Below are 16,314 nucleotides of genomic sequence, written 5' to 3'. Positions count from 1 at the left end.
TACTGAAAACAACCAGGAAATGCTCGTCAAGATTTGACCCCTGAGCTCGCCATCAGAGAGCATCTGGCGAGGGAGGATTCCTGTTATTGATCACTGATTGATGGCCAATGCTTGGCTCATGTCTGAAATTCGACTATGGTTTGTAACCCATTGGTCAGAATGTAAGGTAGCTCCGCCCATTGAGGCGGGGTATAAGAACCCGTGTTTACCCTGCAGCTGCCTTTTCTGTACTTGAGCTGCTGGGGAAACATCTTGTCGATTAAAGCCTTCAAGTCGGACTACATCCTCGTTTTTGTGGTCATTGATAGTGCATCAACTACCTAAGGCAGGCTGCGTCTGTGGAGCCATGCCTGGACAGGACTATTACCTCTGGCATGTATCAGAGAGTATACTGTATGATCTTCGTGCTTCCAATGGTTGGAAGCCCATCCTACATCAACCAGCCTTAATCCCCCCCCCCCCCCCCCCCCCCACTGCTGTCTGGCAAGAATATTAATGCACTCTCACCATCGGCAAAAGTCTTTCTATTTTTGACCCACTCACACCTCAAGCAAGCCCTGCTGCACTTAGTCATCAAGATGTTCTCCAATTCCTCTCATATACTCACGTTGCACCCAAATTGCTTTTGGTCCAGTGCAATTGGCTCGACAATTAGTTCATGATGGTGAGCAAGGCCAGCAGCGCAGGTTCAATTTCCGTCCCGGCTGAGGTTATTCATGAAGGCCCAGCTTCTCAACCCTGCCCCTCGCCTGAGGTGTGTTGATGCCCAGGTTTAATCACCACCAGTCAGCTCTCCCCCTCAAAAGGGTAAAGCAGCCGATGGTCACCTGGGATTTTACATTTTACCTTACCCATACTGAAGTGAGACAAGTTGCTTAATAACCAAGTCAATTTTTAAAATATTATTTATTGAAGTTTACATGTGACATATTTAAAATCAGCGATGTGGGTTCGAACAATGCAGAGATCTGTAGCAATTAGCAAGTAAGAAAGGCGAGGAAATGCTTTGCCTCTTAGGACTTAGGAAAAGTGTGTATTTGTTGCTTATTGGAAGGAAGATGTGTCAGTGTTATCATCTTCTTATCTGTCCACTGCACGGCAGGTTAACAAAGCAGGACTAAACCAGCAGCCCTTTCATCGACTGAAAAAATTGGAGAGTCTGATGTAGGTGGGCCCTGAGAATCCCAGAGATTGGAGAAGGGTTTTTAGCCCTGATTCAGGATTTTGCTGATGTGTTAACTTCAGCTTTTCAAAATGAACTTCCTGCATCGCAAGTTTATCTGCAAGCTGAAAGAATAGTATTTTATCATCAAGGAAAGGTTGCAGAGATACACGACTTTCAAGCTGAGAGAGAGAAAACTGATTCTTTTGTTTCTGCTCTGGAGTAAATTTAAGAATAGAGTACAGCTCCTGCAAGCTCTTTACATCTTCAATAGCATTGTGCGCTTCATAATCTTTTTTAAGGTAAGCCTTCACTAAATCAGATTGCCTATAGCTGCTGACCTCGGACCTGGGAACAATATCCCTGGCCAGACTGTATGTATCCAGGAATCCAGACACACATTTGTCAAATTGTTCTTTCATGCAGAGCTTTTCCCAAGCTCTCAGGATAATTGGACCATCAAATTTCCAGATGTTGTGGCCTGTTAACAGAGGCCTGTCCAACGACTGCAGGAACTGCAGGAAAGCTGACATAGCATCTTGGAGGGTGCAGGTGAGTTGAGGTTCTCCTTTGTGGTACAAAACTCCATTCATCACCTGGATTCCAGTAATGGCTGCTGCTCCTACCGTCATGGGTTTGCTGGGCATGATGTATTTATCGAAGATCTTCTCACCACTCACTGCCGACAGCTGCACAATATCACAAAATTTTTCTAGAAGACATAGATAATGTTAAAGCACAACCTTTCTTTCCAAACTGAAATTTACAGACTGGGCTGGGAGTGAGACAGGGATAGACTGGGCTGGGAGTGAGACAAGGATAGACTGGGCTGGGAGTGAGACAGGGATAGACTGGGCTGGGAGTGAGACAGGGATAGACTGGGCTGGGAGTGAGACCGGGATAGACTGGGCTGGGAGTGAGACAGGGATAGACTGGGCTGGGAGTGAGACAGGGATAGACTGAGCTGGGAGTGAGACAGGGATAGACTGGGCTGGGAGAGAGACAGGGATAGACTGGGCTGGGGGTGAGACAGGGATAGACTGGGCTGGGAGTGAGACAGGGATAGACTGGGCTGGGAGTGAGACAGGGATAGATTGGACTGGGAGTGAGACAGGGATAGACTGGGCTGGGAGAGAGACAGGGATAGACTGGGCTGGGAGTGAGACAGGGATAGACCGAGCTGGGAGAGAGACAGGGATAGACTGGGCTGGGAGTGAGACAGGGATAGACTGGGCTGGGAGTACGGCATGGATAGACTGGGCTGGGAGTGAGACAGGGATAGACTGGGCTGATAGCGAGACAGGGATAGACTGGGCTGGGAGTGAGACAAGGATAGACTGGGCTGGGAGTGAGACAGGGATAGATTGGGCTGGGAGTGAGTCAGGGATAGATTGGGCTGGGAGTGAGACAGGGATAGACTGGGCTGGGAGTGAGACAGGGATAGACTGGGCTGGGAGAGAGACAGGGATAGACCGGGCTGGGAGAGAGACAGGGATAGACTGGGCTGGGAGTGAGACAGGGATAGACTGGGCTGGGAGTGAGACAGGGATAGACTGGGCTGGGAGTGAGACAGGGATAGACTGGGCTGGGAGTGAGACAGGGATAGACTGGGCTGGGAGTGAGACAGGGATAGACTGGGCTGGGAGTGAGACAGGGATAGACTGGGCTGGGAGTGAGACAGGGATAGACTGGGCTGGGAGTGAGACAGGGATAGACTGGGCTGATAGCGAGACAGGGACAGACTGGGCTTGGAGTACGGCATGGATAGACTGGGCTGAGAGTGAGACAGGGATAGACTGGGCTGGGAGTGAGACAGGGATAGACTGGGCTGGGAGTGAGACAGGGATAGACTGGGCTGGGAGTGAGACAGGGATAGACTGGGCTGGGAGTGAGACAGGGATAGACTGGGCTGGGAGAGAGACAGTGATAGACTGGGCTGGGAGTGAGACAGGGATAGACTGGGCTGGGAGTGCGACAGGGATAGACTGGGCTGATAGCGAGACAGGGATAGACTGGGCTGGGAGTACGGCATGGATAGACTGGGCTGGGAGTGAGACAGGGATAGACTGGGCTGGGAGTGAGACAGGGATAGACTGGGCTGGGAGTACGGCATGGATAGACTGGGCTGGGAGTGAGACAGGGATAGACTGGGCTGGGAGTACGGCATGGATAGACTTGTTCTTCTATTTTTAAAAACATGTTTTTGTATTACCTCTTGCGCATTCTCACTCCAAAATCTTCATACACCCCTTCCTAACTCTTATTTTAGGTGTTGCCCTTCAGCACATCACCTTTCCAATTCTACTAACCCTCTGTTCATGTGTCGCAAGTTACCTTAATTTCATCCTCAGTGGTGTACCTTTGTTTTATTTTGGTGAAATCTCTACACATCTGCAAATTAATGGACACGGCGAACAAACAGACATCACTGTGTGATACAGCCCCCCAGCTCAAAGCAGAGGGAGTCTCACTCAGATCAGAAGATTATTACCTAGGCCTGTGGTTTCCAGGTCAAAGAACACCATGGTCTCCTTGATGCTCACTGGGGGGACACTGTCTTCATCATTGGTTGGTTCAGCAATCAGTACAGCACTGTTGGCATCATTTGGTGCTTTCTCTGTCACTCCATCCTCTGGAAGCTGTGAATTCTAAAGCAAACAGGATTCACTGGCTGAAATAATTCCAACATTTTTACTCATGTAAAATCATACTCCAATTTTGTAGGAGTCATTCTGCGTTCTGTTAAAATCTGGTGATGATCAACTATTTAACTGTAACAGTATCTGCACCAATCACACTCGAACTGCAATCCAGCATGCTCACTTACAAACGTAAATGATGCCTCTGTTTGGCATCTCCAAAAATCAGGGATAAAGTTTAAACCCCAGAGAATAAAGGACCTTTATTTTCTTTCCAAGATTCACTGTGTGCAGAATTTTGAATACCTTGGCAGGACTGATTGTAATTAAAACAAAAAGCAAAATACTGGAGATGCTGGAATCTGAAATAAAAACAGAAAATGCTGGAAAAACTCAGCAGGTCAGACAGCATCTGTGGAAAGAGAGAAGCAGCTATAGTTTCAGGTCAATGATCGTTCATTGGAATGGGTGATAAGCGATATCGACCTGAAACTTTGGATGGGATTTTTTGGAGAGAATGGGAACTGGGAGTATGTCTCCTTATGCGCGATGCTGGGCTTATTAATTATACAAAGTGGTTTCCCAACTATTGCCACAGCAGGGCAGGCAGGATGCCGCACACCCCATCATATGTGGACACCAGATAGTTGCTGTTCTCACTGAAACGGAAAGATCTCTGACTGCTGACTCCCTTGAATGTTCCTGCCTCCACTGATGGGCATCACCAACTGTGTTCACAGCACCAGGGACCCAGGTTCCATTCCCAGCTTGAGTGACTGTCTGTGCGGAGTCTGAACGTTGCCCCGTGTCTGCGTGAGTTTCTTCCGGGTGCTCTGGTTCCCTCCCACAAGTCCTGAAAGATGTGCTGTTAGATGAATTGGACATTCTGAATTCTCCCTCTGTGTACCCGAACAGGCGCCGGAGTGTGGCGATTCGGGGATTTTCACAGTAACTTCATTGAAGTGTTAATCTAAGCCCACTTGTGAAAATAAAGATTATTATGACTATTATTATTGTGCCCCAGAAGCCTGTCCACTAATTGTGGTGATGTGCATCACTGTAAATGCACAAGGGGTTAATATAAATACACATAGACTAGCTAGACACTAGAGGGAGCACCAGAGACATGACACACGGACATTCAACCAATAGGTCAGCAAGATAGGACACGGCCAATGGGCATTCACGATACACACAGAGGTGACTGTACCACAGGAGGGCATTACACCAACCCATATAAATGGACACAGCACACATGATCTTCCTCTTTCTAGTGGAGACACTCAGTGAGTACACAGGGTTGATTAAAACACATCACACCCACCACCTGGATTGTAGCAAACTGGTTCGTCAGCCTGAGTAGCTATAGCAGGGTTAACAGGAGAGTCGAATCCAAGTTGGAGAATTGTTAACAGTTTAATAATCGTGTTAAAGCTATCTCCAAGTCTGAATCTTCCTTTGTCAGAGTGCACATCAAGAAAGCAGCTCATGCTACATCAAGAGCATAACAAAATACTAATGTTGCCAACCAAGGCATGTTTCTGCACTGACGGAAGGTGTGAGTGAAAGCTGTGAAGCCTCGATTATGGTCTCCTCGGAGCTCTCCTCCAAGATGTTCTCTTGGGTGGCAGGGGGTGGGCTGGTGGAAACGACTTCAGATTTATTCTGATTTTTACTCATTAAGCCTGTGCAGATCACCATTTTCAGGGAGATTCCTCAGTCTGGGTATATGTCTCCCACAATCATGCATGTGCAGCAAAGGTATTTGCCAGGGTCCTTGTGAGCCATGTGCAAGAAATCTCACACACACAAACTGAACCTTTGAGCGGAATCATATCAGAATGTGGCAAAGTGTCAGGATCAGACTGAAAGCTGCTGTGTAGTTCTCCAGTTTTCTATCCAGATCTGGAGCCTCTTTAAAGAATGAGTGGGCGGGGTCTTTGCCATCACTCTGATGGGCTGGGGACTGATGGAGCCTGCAACCGGCTCCACAGAGATCAGGGTGCCATCTTTAAAGGGCACCCTGATCAGCACTGAGACCTTAGCAGCCCCCAGCCACCACCACGGAGGTATTGGGGGCTCTGCCCACATCCCCGACAACCATCACCGGCACTCTACACCCCCACCACCACCAAGGCAATCCCACCCCTCTCTCAATGCCCATCCTTCCACCCCCACCACACATAAATGAAACCACCCATGGGCCTTGCACTGGGGCCTGACCCTGGCACTGCTCCCTGCCACATGTTGGAACTGCCAGGTTGGCTCTGTGCCAACCTGACGGTGCCAACCTGTGCTGGGCAGGAGCTAAACTTACCTCTGTGCCACCGGAGGGAACCCCTCGACCTGCCAAACCTGTTGTAAACAGGTGAAAATATTTAGGGCGCGATTCTCCGCAAATGCGGAGAGTCGTAAAGGCTGCCGTGAAACTGGCCATGTTTCACGGCAGCCTCCGCGCCCCCTTCCGGGACCCGATTCTCCCCCCCCCGGTCGGGGCTAGCAGCGCGGCCCCGTGAAGAACGGCATCGCGGGCTTAGCGACGGTCGCTAAGCCCGCGTGCCAAGCGTCACGGCGGCTGACGCGCACGATGGCGTCAGCCGCGCATGCGCGGGTTGGACGGCTCCAACCTGCGCATGCGCGGATGATGTCATCACGCATATGCGTCAAACCCGCGCATGCGCGGGCCGTCATGCCCCTCAGCCGCCCTGCGGACTGATCCTGCGGGGCGGCGGAGGAACAAAGAGTGCGCGGGTATCGGACCCGCTGCCCGCAATCGGTGCCACCGATCGCAGGCCCATGCCACCCTTGGCACGGCCATGGTACGGCCGTGATGCGGCCGTGCCAATCGGTGCCATGGTTGTCCGGGACGGCACTTGGCGGCCGTTTTCACGAACGGTGCGAGCAGGTGTGTTTGTGTTCGTGAAAATGGCCGTAAAGGCCTGGGAACTCGGCCCATCGGCCTGGGGAGAATCGCTGTTTGCCGTAAAAAACGGCAAGAAGCGATTCGTGTCGTGGGGCAGCCGTGGGGGGGGAGGGAGAATAGCGGGAGGTCGGGAAAAATGTCGGGAAGGCCCTCCCGCTATTCTCCGACTCGTCGTGGGCAGCGGAGAATCGCGCCACAGTGTAGGGGAAAATCATGCAGCAGGGAGCCTGTTAATGATATTTAAATACATTAAAATCTCATGGCGTGAACCTCGTGACATCACCGGCAAAGAGGGGGGGAATGGGTAAACCCCAGCTCTCTGGAAAGAATCACATTTCCTAATTCTCTCCGAATTTTCAGCCCGCATCGCCGATCCCATGGAGGGCTAGTGCAGCACAAAATCACTCCCTTCCCCTTCACACTCTCATCAATTTTACGTCCTCGCATCGGAAATACTGTTTGCTGGAGTTCCCGTTCAGTTTTTATTTTATTTTATTAATTTTAAAATGGCCAATTCCTGTTTTCCAATTAAGGGGCAATTTAGTGTGGCCAATCCACCGATCCTGCACTTCTTTGGGTTGTGGGGGTGAAACCCACGCAAACACGGGGAGAATGTGAAAAATCGACACGGACAGTGACCCAGAGTTGGGATCAAATCTGGGACCTCGGCCCCTTGAGGCAGCAGTGCTCTCCACTGCGTCACCGTGCTGCCCTGGAGTTCCCGTTCAGTTTAGATAACTGGCCCCTCTGTCCACCTCCGATGACCCAACTCCCATGCAGCATAGCTGCAAGCGGTTGCAGGCTCCATCAGTCCCCAGCTCGCCAGAGTGACGGCGTAACCCCCGCCCACTCATTATTTTTCTTTAAAGAGGCTCAAGATCTGGATTTAAAGTACCCAAAGTTACCTTGAACCACCACCCCACCATTACTCCCTGTCCAATTCCATGACCTGCAGCATCCCCACTCTCTCCTCTGCCACTCCCAACTTCCCCCACCATCCTCTAGGCCAGGGGTGGGCAAACTACGGCCATTAATTTTTTTTAAAAAAGGTTAATGGGGGGGGGGGGGGGGGGGCTGTTGGGTTACTTACTGGTATAGGGTGGATACGTTGACTTGAGTAGGGTGATCATTGCTCGGCACAACGTCGAGGGCCGAAGGGCCTGTTCTGTGCTGTACTGTTCTATGTTCTATATGAGGCGCCCAGAATCATAACCGGGTGAAGTAATTATTTTACTTAATATACTATGCGGCCCTTTGTGAATTGTGAATTTCTGAATGTGGCCCTTGCACGGAAAAGTTTGCCCACCCCTGCTCTAGGCCGACACACCCAACTCACCTCTTCATTGTTCTCCTCCCTGTCTAATGCCACCAACCCCAGCACAAAACATTACCGCCCATCAGTAGCTCATTCAGCCACCCACGCAGTTCGAGTTTTCGCCTTGTGGCCACCTAAAATGGCGTCCAGCAAGAGATGCTGGGAAAATGGTCAAGGGTATGGTCAAGCAGGCTGCAGGCAGAGCAAATAAAGCTACAGGAAAAGGCTTTTCAGACAACAAACAATTTTGCAGCTTGATATGATTAACATAAGTAAAGGGCTACCTCCAGGCCACCAACAGGACTGCCCTGTTAATCACAATTCTTTACCAGACACAAGGGCACCTAACTTCCTTATTTGGAAGGGCCTACATGTTTCCAACACCCTCAAGTATGGCCACTGAGTGCCCACCCCAAAATTGATGTGGCAGCCCCTGATTGGACTTCATTGATCAGGCTGATCGAGCCCTGATCAATTGATTGACAAATAACCCAGAGATCGCCCACCAAAAGAGTCACAAATTTCAAACAGCGTAAGAGTTACTGCACGGATTTATTCTTTCTCTTGAGCAGCAGTAACTAACAACGGTGACTTCCATCGGCCGACGAAGGAGACCATCACACTACCAACAGAAGGAAGACCAGAGCCAGAAGAGAACGAGATTGATAACCGACTAACAGAGGACTGACTACAAGACCGGAACTACAGATAACAGGCCTGTATCTGCTCAGTACTTGTCGGTCACTGCTAAGTTTAGTTAAGATCTTGGAACAGAGTGTAACCTATGATTGGGAGGGCAGGATTCTCCGATCCTGGTGTTAAGTGTTGACGCCGTCATAAACGCCAGAGTGTTTTACGACGGCTGGTTTAGCTAGGGGCTGGTTTAGCTCACCAGGCTAAATCGCTGGCTTTTAAAGCAGACCAAGCAGGCCAGCAGCACGGTTCGATTCCCGTACCAGCCTCCCCGGACAGGCGCCGGAATGTGGCGACTAGGGGCTTTTCACAGTAACTTCATTGAAGCCTACTCGTGACAATAAGCGATTTTCATTTCATTTCATTTTCTGGCCCCCAGCATGGCACTGGAGAGCCTCATGCTGCTCCAGCTGCCAGCATGGGCGGCGCAAATCAGTGCATTCGCCGGAGCCATGGCTAGCGTGAGTTCGCGCATTCGCGCCACGGCCGGTGCAAAGCTCACGCATGCCTTCTCCGTGCCGGGCCCGATACAACATGGCGGAGACCTACAGAGGCCCGGCACGGAGGAACATAGGCCCCCACCGGGATAAGCCCATCCGCCAATCGGCGTGCCCTGATCGTGGGCCAGGTCACCTTGGAGCCCCCCCCCCCCCTTCCCCGGTCCGGACCCACCCTTCCCCCCCCCCCCCCCCCCCCAATCAGGCCGCCCACCCCGCAGCATGAACGAAGAGGTCCCGCCGGGTAGGACCAGACGAGACCGACGCTGGTGGGACTCGGCCGAACTCAGCGGGCACTCGGCCCATCGAGCGGGAAGAAAATGCAGACCGGCGTCAGAGCGGCGTTGCATGATTCGTGGTCTCTCCCCCCCCCCCCCCCCCCCCCCCCCCCCCCCCCCCCCCCCCCCCCCCCCCCGCCGATTCTCCGACCCGACGCGGGATCAGAGAATCCCACCCGGAGTGTGTGATTGAATAACCATAACCATTGTGTGCGCGTGAATAGATATTGGGCGGCCCCCTCCGGCGATTCTCCGGCCCGCAGTCCCGCTGCTGTCATGCCGGTCCCGCCGGCAGGGATCAAACCACCTCCCTCACTGGCGGGACCCGGGGTCCTGGGGGGGCGCAGGGCGATCTGGCCCCGGGGGGGTGCCCCCACGGTGGCCTGGCCGGCGATCAGGGCCCACCAATCGGCGGGCAGGCCTGTGCCGTGGGGGCACTCTTTTCCTTCTGCCTTTGCCATAGTCTTCACGGAGGCGGAAGTGGCCCCTCCCCAAAGCATGCGCGGGGATGACGTCAGCAGCCGCTGACGCTCCGGCACATGCGCGGACTTCCTCCAGTCGGCGAAGTCCCTTTGGCCCCGGCTGGCGTGGCGCGGGCGCCTTTGGGGCGGCCCAACGCCGGAGTGGTTCACGCCACTCCATCCTGTCGGGACCCCCCACCCTGCCGGGTAGGGGAGAATCTCGCCCATTGTTCTGTTTTATAAACCTAGTCTCAGTCATTTGTCTACTGTGTACGGGTTAAGACACACTGTGGTTTAGAAAGGGCAACATTTTGTTACCACCAGATGGAACACAATTAGCAGTCATGGTTGTTGCTCTGAAAGTCCCCACAAACCTAATTAGAATCAGAATCCACAGGTGCATGCAAATTGCTCATTTTGGGCTGTACTAATTGCAAGCGTTATTAACAGGGAGAATAGGGTAAACTCTGAAGCAAATCAGCAGGTGTTAATTAAAGTAACAAATGCTTTAAAGTAATTTAAAGTAAAAAAGGAGATAGCAAAGCTGCAGGTCGAGATGAAATTAAAAGAGGAACAGTACACAGAGATAAAAAGATTACAAAAGGAGCAGCAGGAGAGGTTTGATCAAATGAGAGCTGCAAAAGACAGGGAGATTAGTGATCTAAAACGTTCAAACCAGGCTCACCTGGTGCATTTAGGCAGCTTTCAAACACAATGTGAAAAAGCTTACCAAGACACCCAACGGGCTGTCGTGGAAGAGATGAAGCCGAGCAGAAGGTCACCCGCTTAGAAGCGAAGTGCACCAATCAGCAGGCAGCATTAAAAGCGCTCCATCAGACCAGTCAGGAGCAGGGACAAGTGACCGCTGACCATTATAAGTGCCAGCGTGAAATTAATAAATTAAAATCATTACTTTTGGTCCAAGATGGTTTTATGTGTTTTTCGGGACAGTTGACGTAGGAAAGGAAGAGAGGGCAGATTGGGTAGAGCTTCATGAAAGGGCAAAAATGTACGTCATGAAGACCGAGAGTTGGGACCTGCCACTGCAAGCCCCAGAAATAACCATACCGAACGCACCACCACTAACCACAGAGAAAGTTACACCACCGGATTCACCCCCACTGCCAATGCACCCATCACCACCGAGAGGGTAGGGGGTAGCCTCAGCTGAGCAAATACCTATAAAACTCTGCTTACAGTGACCCAATTGAGTGATGCCTGTAGTAAAATCACCACTTTTGAGCCTACTGCAGACCCACACTGCTTCTTTGAGGACATTAGACATTAGAAAATAATGTATGGGCTAGACGAAAGGGAGGAAGTAAAACTCATAGTAATGTGCCTTGTCAGTCAGGTCAGCTTTACCATCAGCCCAAAACGTGGGACAAGGAACTTTAGAGGACATGAAAGAGGCCATATTAACAGCAGTAGGATCCAATAAGGGGGATCCCGTAGATGATTTAAACAAATGTAGGCAAAGGAAAGGGGAACATCCGACCGCCTTTGTGGGTTGGCTTTAGATTCATTTTTAAGGGGTGCCTGGAGACTTTCAACGCTCCGCATTAGATGACTCCGACTCCTCCAAATGGGCAAGGACGTTAGTATCCCACGCTACCTAGGCAGGCATAAATTTTGACCCCGCCGATCTCATGCAGAATGAAGCATGGGTTCTTCGGTGCTTATCCAGAGTTTGGAAACAGTCAGTTCAGGAACACCCTGATGGACCATCAATTCACACGAGTCGTGTTGTGGTAGAGGACAGTGGTTTTAATAAGCTAGAAGGTATGCCAGCCTGCTGCTGTTCCCGTACTGAGAGCTGGCCACAGGTCTGCCAATTATATACCACCCTCAAGGGGCGGAGCCACAGGCAGAGCCAACAGAAGCATCAACACAACAATAGTAAGTAACAGTGAATAAGAACAACAGTGACCACATATACAGTGGTGGATAACAGTAGGACGAATAACGGTAAATATATATATAGTAGCAATACGTGGTTCACCACATTCACCCCCAGTTTAAAAAAAGTCCAGCAGGGGTGAAGTGGACTTACAGGTTGGGTCTGACGGGAGCCTTGATCTTCCGTCGTGATCGCCTCAGCCCCCCCCCCCCCCTGCAGTGCGGGCACAGGTGTCGGGACCATCGACTCCGGGAGCGTGTCGTCTGCAGCTTCATCGCAATGTGTTGATGGAGAGGGAGACGGTGTAGGGGCGGGGGCAGTGGTAATGGCCCCAGGGAGGGCTGCCGGTGCCAAGTCCCGCCACATTTGAGTGATGGTGATAGGCGGTGTAGGGGTGGGCGCGTTGTTGGTGATGGTTGCTGGGGAACCTGCGGGTGCCAAATCCCGGAGGGAGACTGTATCCTGCCATGCGTCGTGGTGTGCCACGTATGCATACTGAGGGTTTGCATGGAGGAGCTGAACCCTCTCAACCAGGAGGTCGGACTTATGGCTCCTCGCATGCTTCCTGAGGAGGACAGGCCCTGGTGTTGTCAGCCAGGACGGAAGTGAGACCCCAGGGATGGACTTCCTGGCGAAGACAAACGTTTGTGAGGGGTCTCGTTAGTGGCGGTGCAGAGAAGCGACCGGATGGAGTGGATTGCATCGGGATTGAACTCCTGCCAGCGGGAGACAGGGAGACTTCTTGACCATCGGGCAAGAAGGATGGCCTTCCAGACCATCGCATTCTCCCTCTCCACCTGCCCATTTCCCCGGGAGTTGTAGCTGGTAGTCCTGCTTGAGGCGATGCTCTTACTAAGCAGGAACTGATGCAGCTCATCGCTCATAAAAGAGGAGCCCCGATCGCTGTGGATGTAGGTGGGGAAACCGAACAGTGTGAAGATGCTGTGTAGGGCCTTGATGACAGTGGCCGAGGTCATGTCGGGGCATGGGATGGCAAAGAGAAAACAGGAGTACTCGTCAACGATGTTGAGGAAGTACACGTTGTGATCAGTGGAGGGGAGGGGCCCTTTGAAATTGATGCTGAGGTGTTCAAAGGGGCGGGAGGCCTTCACCAAGTGAGCCCTGTCTGGCCGATAGAAGTGCGGCTTGCACTACGTGCAGACTTGGCAGTCCCTGGTAATGGTCCTTACCTCCTCGGTGGAGGAGGGCAGGTTGCGGGCCTTGATGAAATAGAGAAGCCGTGTGACCCCCGGGTGACAGAGGTCATTGTGGATGGCCCGAAGTCGGTCTTTTGCGCGCTGGCGCATGTACTGCGGGACAGGGCATCTGGGGGCTCATTGAGCTTCCTAGGATGATACAAGATATCATAGTTATAGGTGGAGAGTTCAATCCTCCACCTTAAGATCTTGTAATTCTTGATCTTGCCCCGCTGTGTGTTATTAAGCATGAAGGCAGCCGACCGTTGGTCAGTGAGGAGAGTGAATCTCCTGCTGGCCAAGTAATGCCTCCAATGTCGCACAGCTTCCACAATGGCTTGAGCTTCCTTCTCGACAGAGGAATGTCGCAGCTCGGAGGCATGGAGGGGACAGCCGTCAGGGGAAAAATTGTGGATTTGATAAGTGGGCGGGCCTTGTCCACATAATTGGGGACCCACTGCATAGTTGGAAAAGAACCCCAGGCATCTCTTCAGGGCCTTGGGCAGTGGGGGAGAGGTAGTTGCAGGAGGGGCGCATGCGATCGGGGTCGGGCTCTAGGATTCCGCTTTCCATGACATAGCCAAGGATGGCTAGTCGGGTTGTGCAGAAAACGCATTTCTCCTTGTTATAGGTCAAATTAAGGAGTTGGGTGGTGTGGAGGAAATTCTTAAGGTTAATGTCGTGGTCCTGCTGATCATGGCCCAGATGGTGACATTATCCAAATACGGGAACGTGGCCCGCAGCCCGTACTGGTCAACCATTCGGTCCATCGTTCGTTGGAAGACCGAGACCCCATTGGTGGCGCCGAAGGGAACCCTGAGGAAGTGGTAGAGGTGGCCGTCTGCCTTGAAGGCAGTGTAGTGGCGGTCCTCCAGGCGGATAGGGAGCTGGTGGTACACAGACTTCAAGTCTACCATGGAGAAGACTCAGTAGTGCGCAATCTGGTTGACCATGTCAGATATGCGGGGGAGAGGGTACGCATCGAGCTGCGTGTACCGGTTGATCGTCTGACTATAGTCGACGACCATCCGATTCTTCTCCCCGGTCCTGACGACCACCACTTGGGCTCTCCAGGGGCTGTTACTGGCCTCAATGATCCCTTCCCGCAAGAGTCGCTAGACCTCCGACCTGATAAAGGCCTTGTCCTGAGCACTGTACCATCTGCTCCTGGTGGTGACAGGCTTACAGTCGGGGGTGAGGTTCACAAAGAGTGAGGGAGGGGTGACCTTAAGGGTCACGAGGCTACAGACGGTGAGAGGGGGCAGGGGTCCACTGAACTTCAAGGTAAGACTTCAGAGGTTACACTGGAAATCCAGTCCTAATAAGAGGGGAGTGCAGAGATGGGGGAGGACATAGAGTTTAAAGTTGGCGTACTCAACGCCCTGTATCACAAGGTTTGCGACACATTACCCTGGATCTGCATGGAATGTGATCCGGAAGCAAGGGAGATTTTTTTGGGACATGGGGAAACTCCGGAGGGAGCAGCGCCTTACCGTATCCGGATGGACAAAGCTATCCGTGCTCCCGGAGTCGAAGAGGCAGGACGTCTCATGCCCGTTGACCCGGATGGTCATCACAGAGTTCTTGAGGTGATGTGGCCGGGACTGGTGGAGTGTAACAGAGGTGAGCTGCGGATGACTGGTCTGGTCGGCGGACTGCACAAGGTGGGTGACGAGTCAGAAGGGGCGGTACCGGCAGGCACGATGCCACACTGCGGGATCTATGAGCTTCAGGTCAGGCCTGGCAGGCTTTCGATTTGGGAACTTTAGGTCGGGCCAGGAAGACTTTGGCAAAATGTACCTTCTTACCGCACTCGTTGCAGGTCATGTTCCGGACTGGCCAACGCTGCCTGGGGTGCTGGCCCTGGCCGCAGAAGTAGCAGAACGGCCCCCTCGGAGTTGGCGGGCAGCCACATGGAACACGCCTGGGTCGGGTGATGGCCGCGTCTCCGACGTCCACGTGGATGCTGCGTGGTCAGGCGTGAAGGCATCCAAACTCTGGAATGCTGCCTCTATCGAGGTAGATAGCTGTACCATGTCCTTGAGGTCGAGGGCACCCCTTTCGAGCAGTCGTTGCTGGATATAACTGGACCGGACATCGGCCAGATGGGTGTCCTGGATCATAAGTTCCATGTGTTGCACTGCCATAACTGCCTGGCAGTTACAATTCCTGGTGAGTACCCTCAGGCCACGCAGGAATTCTGCCAACGATTCACCGGGGTGCTGATGCCACGTGGTAAGAAGATGTCGAGCAAACACCTCATTCACCGGCCTCACAAACTGTCTTTTCAACAATGCAATCGCCTCTTCGTACGAGGCCGCGTCTCTGATTAATAGGAAAATTTGTGGCTCACCCGAGGAGACGCAGCTTGTGCGCCCCGGAGACGTCGTCGGTCGAGGAATCGAGGGAGGCCTCGAAACAACTTGGCCAATGCTCAAAGATTGCAGTGGATTCAGCTGCCTGCGGGTCGAGTTCAAGTCGGTCAGGCTTAAGGATGGCGTCCATTGTGATATCCCAGTTTATTAAATTGATGGACCATCAATTCATACGAGTCGAGTTGTAGAAGAGAACAGTGGTTTTAATAAGCTAGGAAATATGCAGCCTGCTGCTGCTCCCGCACTGAGAGCTGGCCACTGGTCTGCCAATTATATACCTCCTCTGAGGGGCGGAGTCACAGGCGGAGCCAACAGAAGCATCAACACAACAACAGTAAGTAACAGTGAATAAGAACAACAGTGAACATATATTCAGTGGTGGATAACTGTAGGACGAATAACGGTAAATATATATATAGTAGCAATACGTGGTTCATCACACACCCACCAGCAAGAACCAATAAGGAGACAACTATGCATCCTATGAGGGATAACCAGGTTCCTGCATGGAGAAATGAGGGGAGAGAACCCCAGTACCTAAGGGATCCAGCCTCACCATACATAGCCCAAGGAAGGGATAGGGGAGTATGTTTTAATTGTAGACAATCATACGTGTGTATGATGCAGGAGTCACCCAGCATCATACACACGTTCCCGAGACCACCGTCCCCTTTCCTATATCAAACCCCAGGTATGAAAGAGAACACCACCCACAGCAGCTAGAATGTCCCAGCTGCCCCATGCACACTGAGAGTACTTACCCGCCACTCCTCATGGCAGGGACGCCTCAGCAATGCCACTTCATTTTTTTTCTCTCTTTCTTCCTCTCGTCTTCAGTCACACTACACCAAATCCATATGCTATTTACACCTCAG

General features: G+C 52.1%; 1 protein-coding gene across 2 annotated transcripts in view; it reads right to left on the bottom strand.

Annotated features, from left to right (window-relative positions):
• Window positions 1-887: 887 nt before the first annotated feature.
• Window positions 888-16,314, bottom strand: part of LOC119964244 (tripartite motif-containing protein 55-like) — a 29,946-nt gene continuing 14,519 nt past the window's right edge. For both annotated transcript variants that reach the window (XM_038793532.1, XM_038793527.1), the window contains exons 5-6: window positions 3,654-3,810; window positions 888-1,874 (exon numbers count right to left, since the gene is read on the bottom strand). In XM_038793532.1, the coding sequence (XP_038649460.1) occupies window positions 1,135-1,874; window positions 3,654-3,810 (897 nt within the window). In that variant the 3' untranslated portion in view covers window positions 888-1,134. The remainder of the gene's footprint in view (window positions 1,875-3,653; window positions 3,811-16,314) is intronic.

This window comes from Scyliorhinus canicula, chromosome 1, assembly GCF_902713615.1.
Source record: "Scyliorhinus canicula chromosome 1, sScyCan1.1, whole genome shotgun sequence".
NCBI lineage: Eukaryota > Metazoa > Chordata > Chondrichthyes > Carcharhiniformes > Scyliorhinidae > Scyliorhinus > Scyliorhinus canicula.
This window is presented reverse-complemented; position numbering and strand designations above follow the sequence as displayed.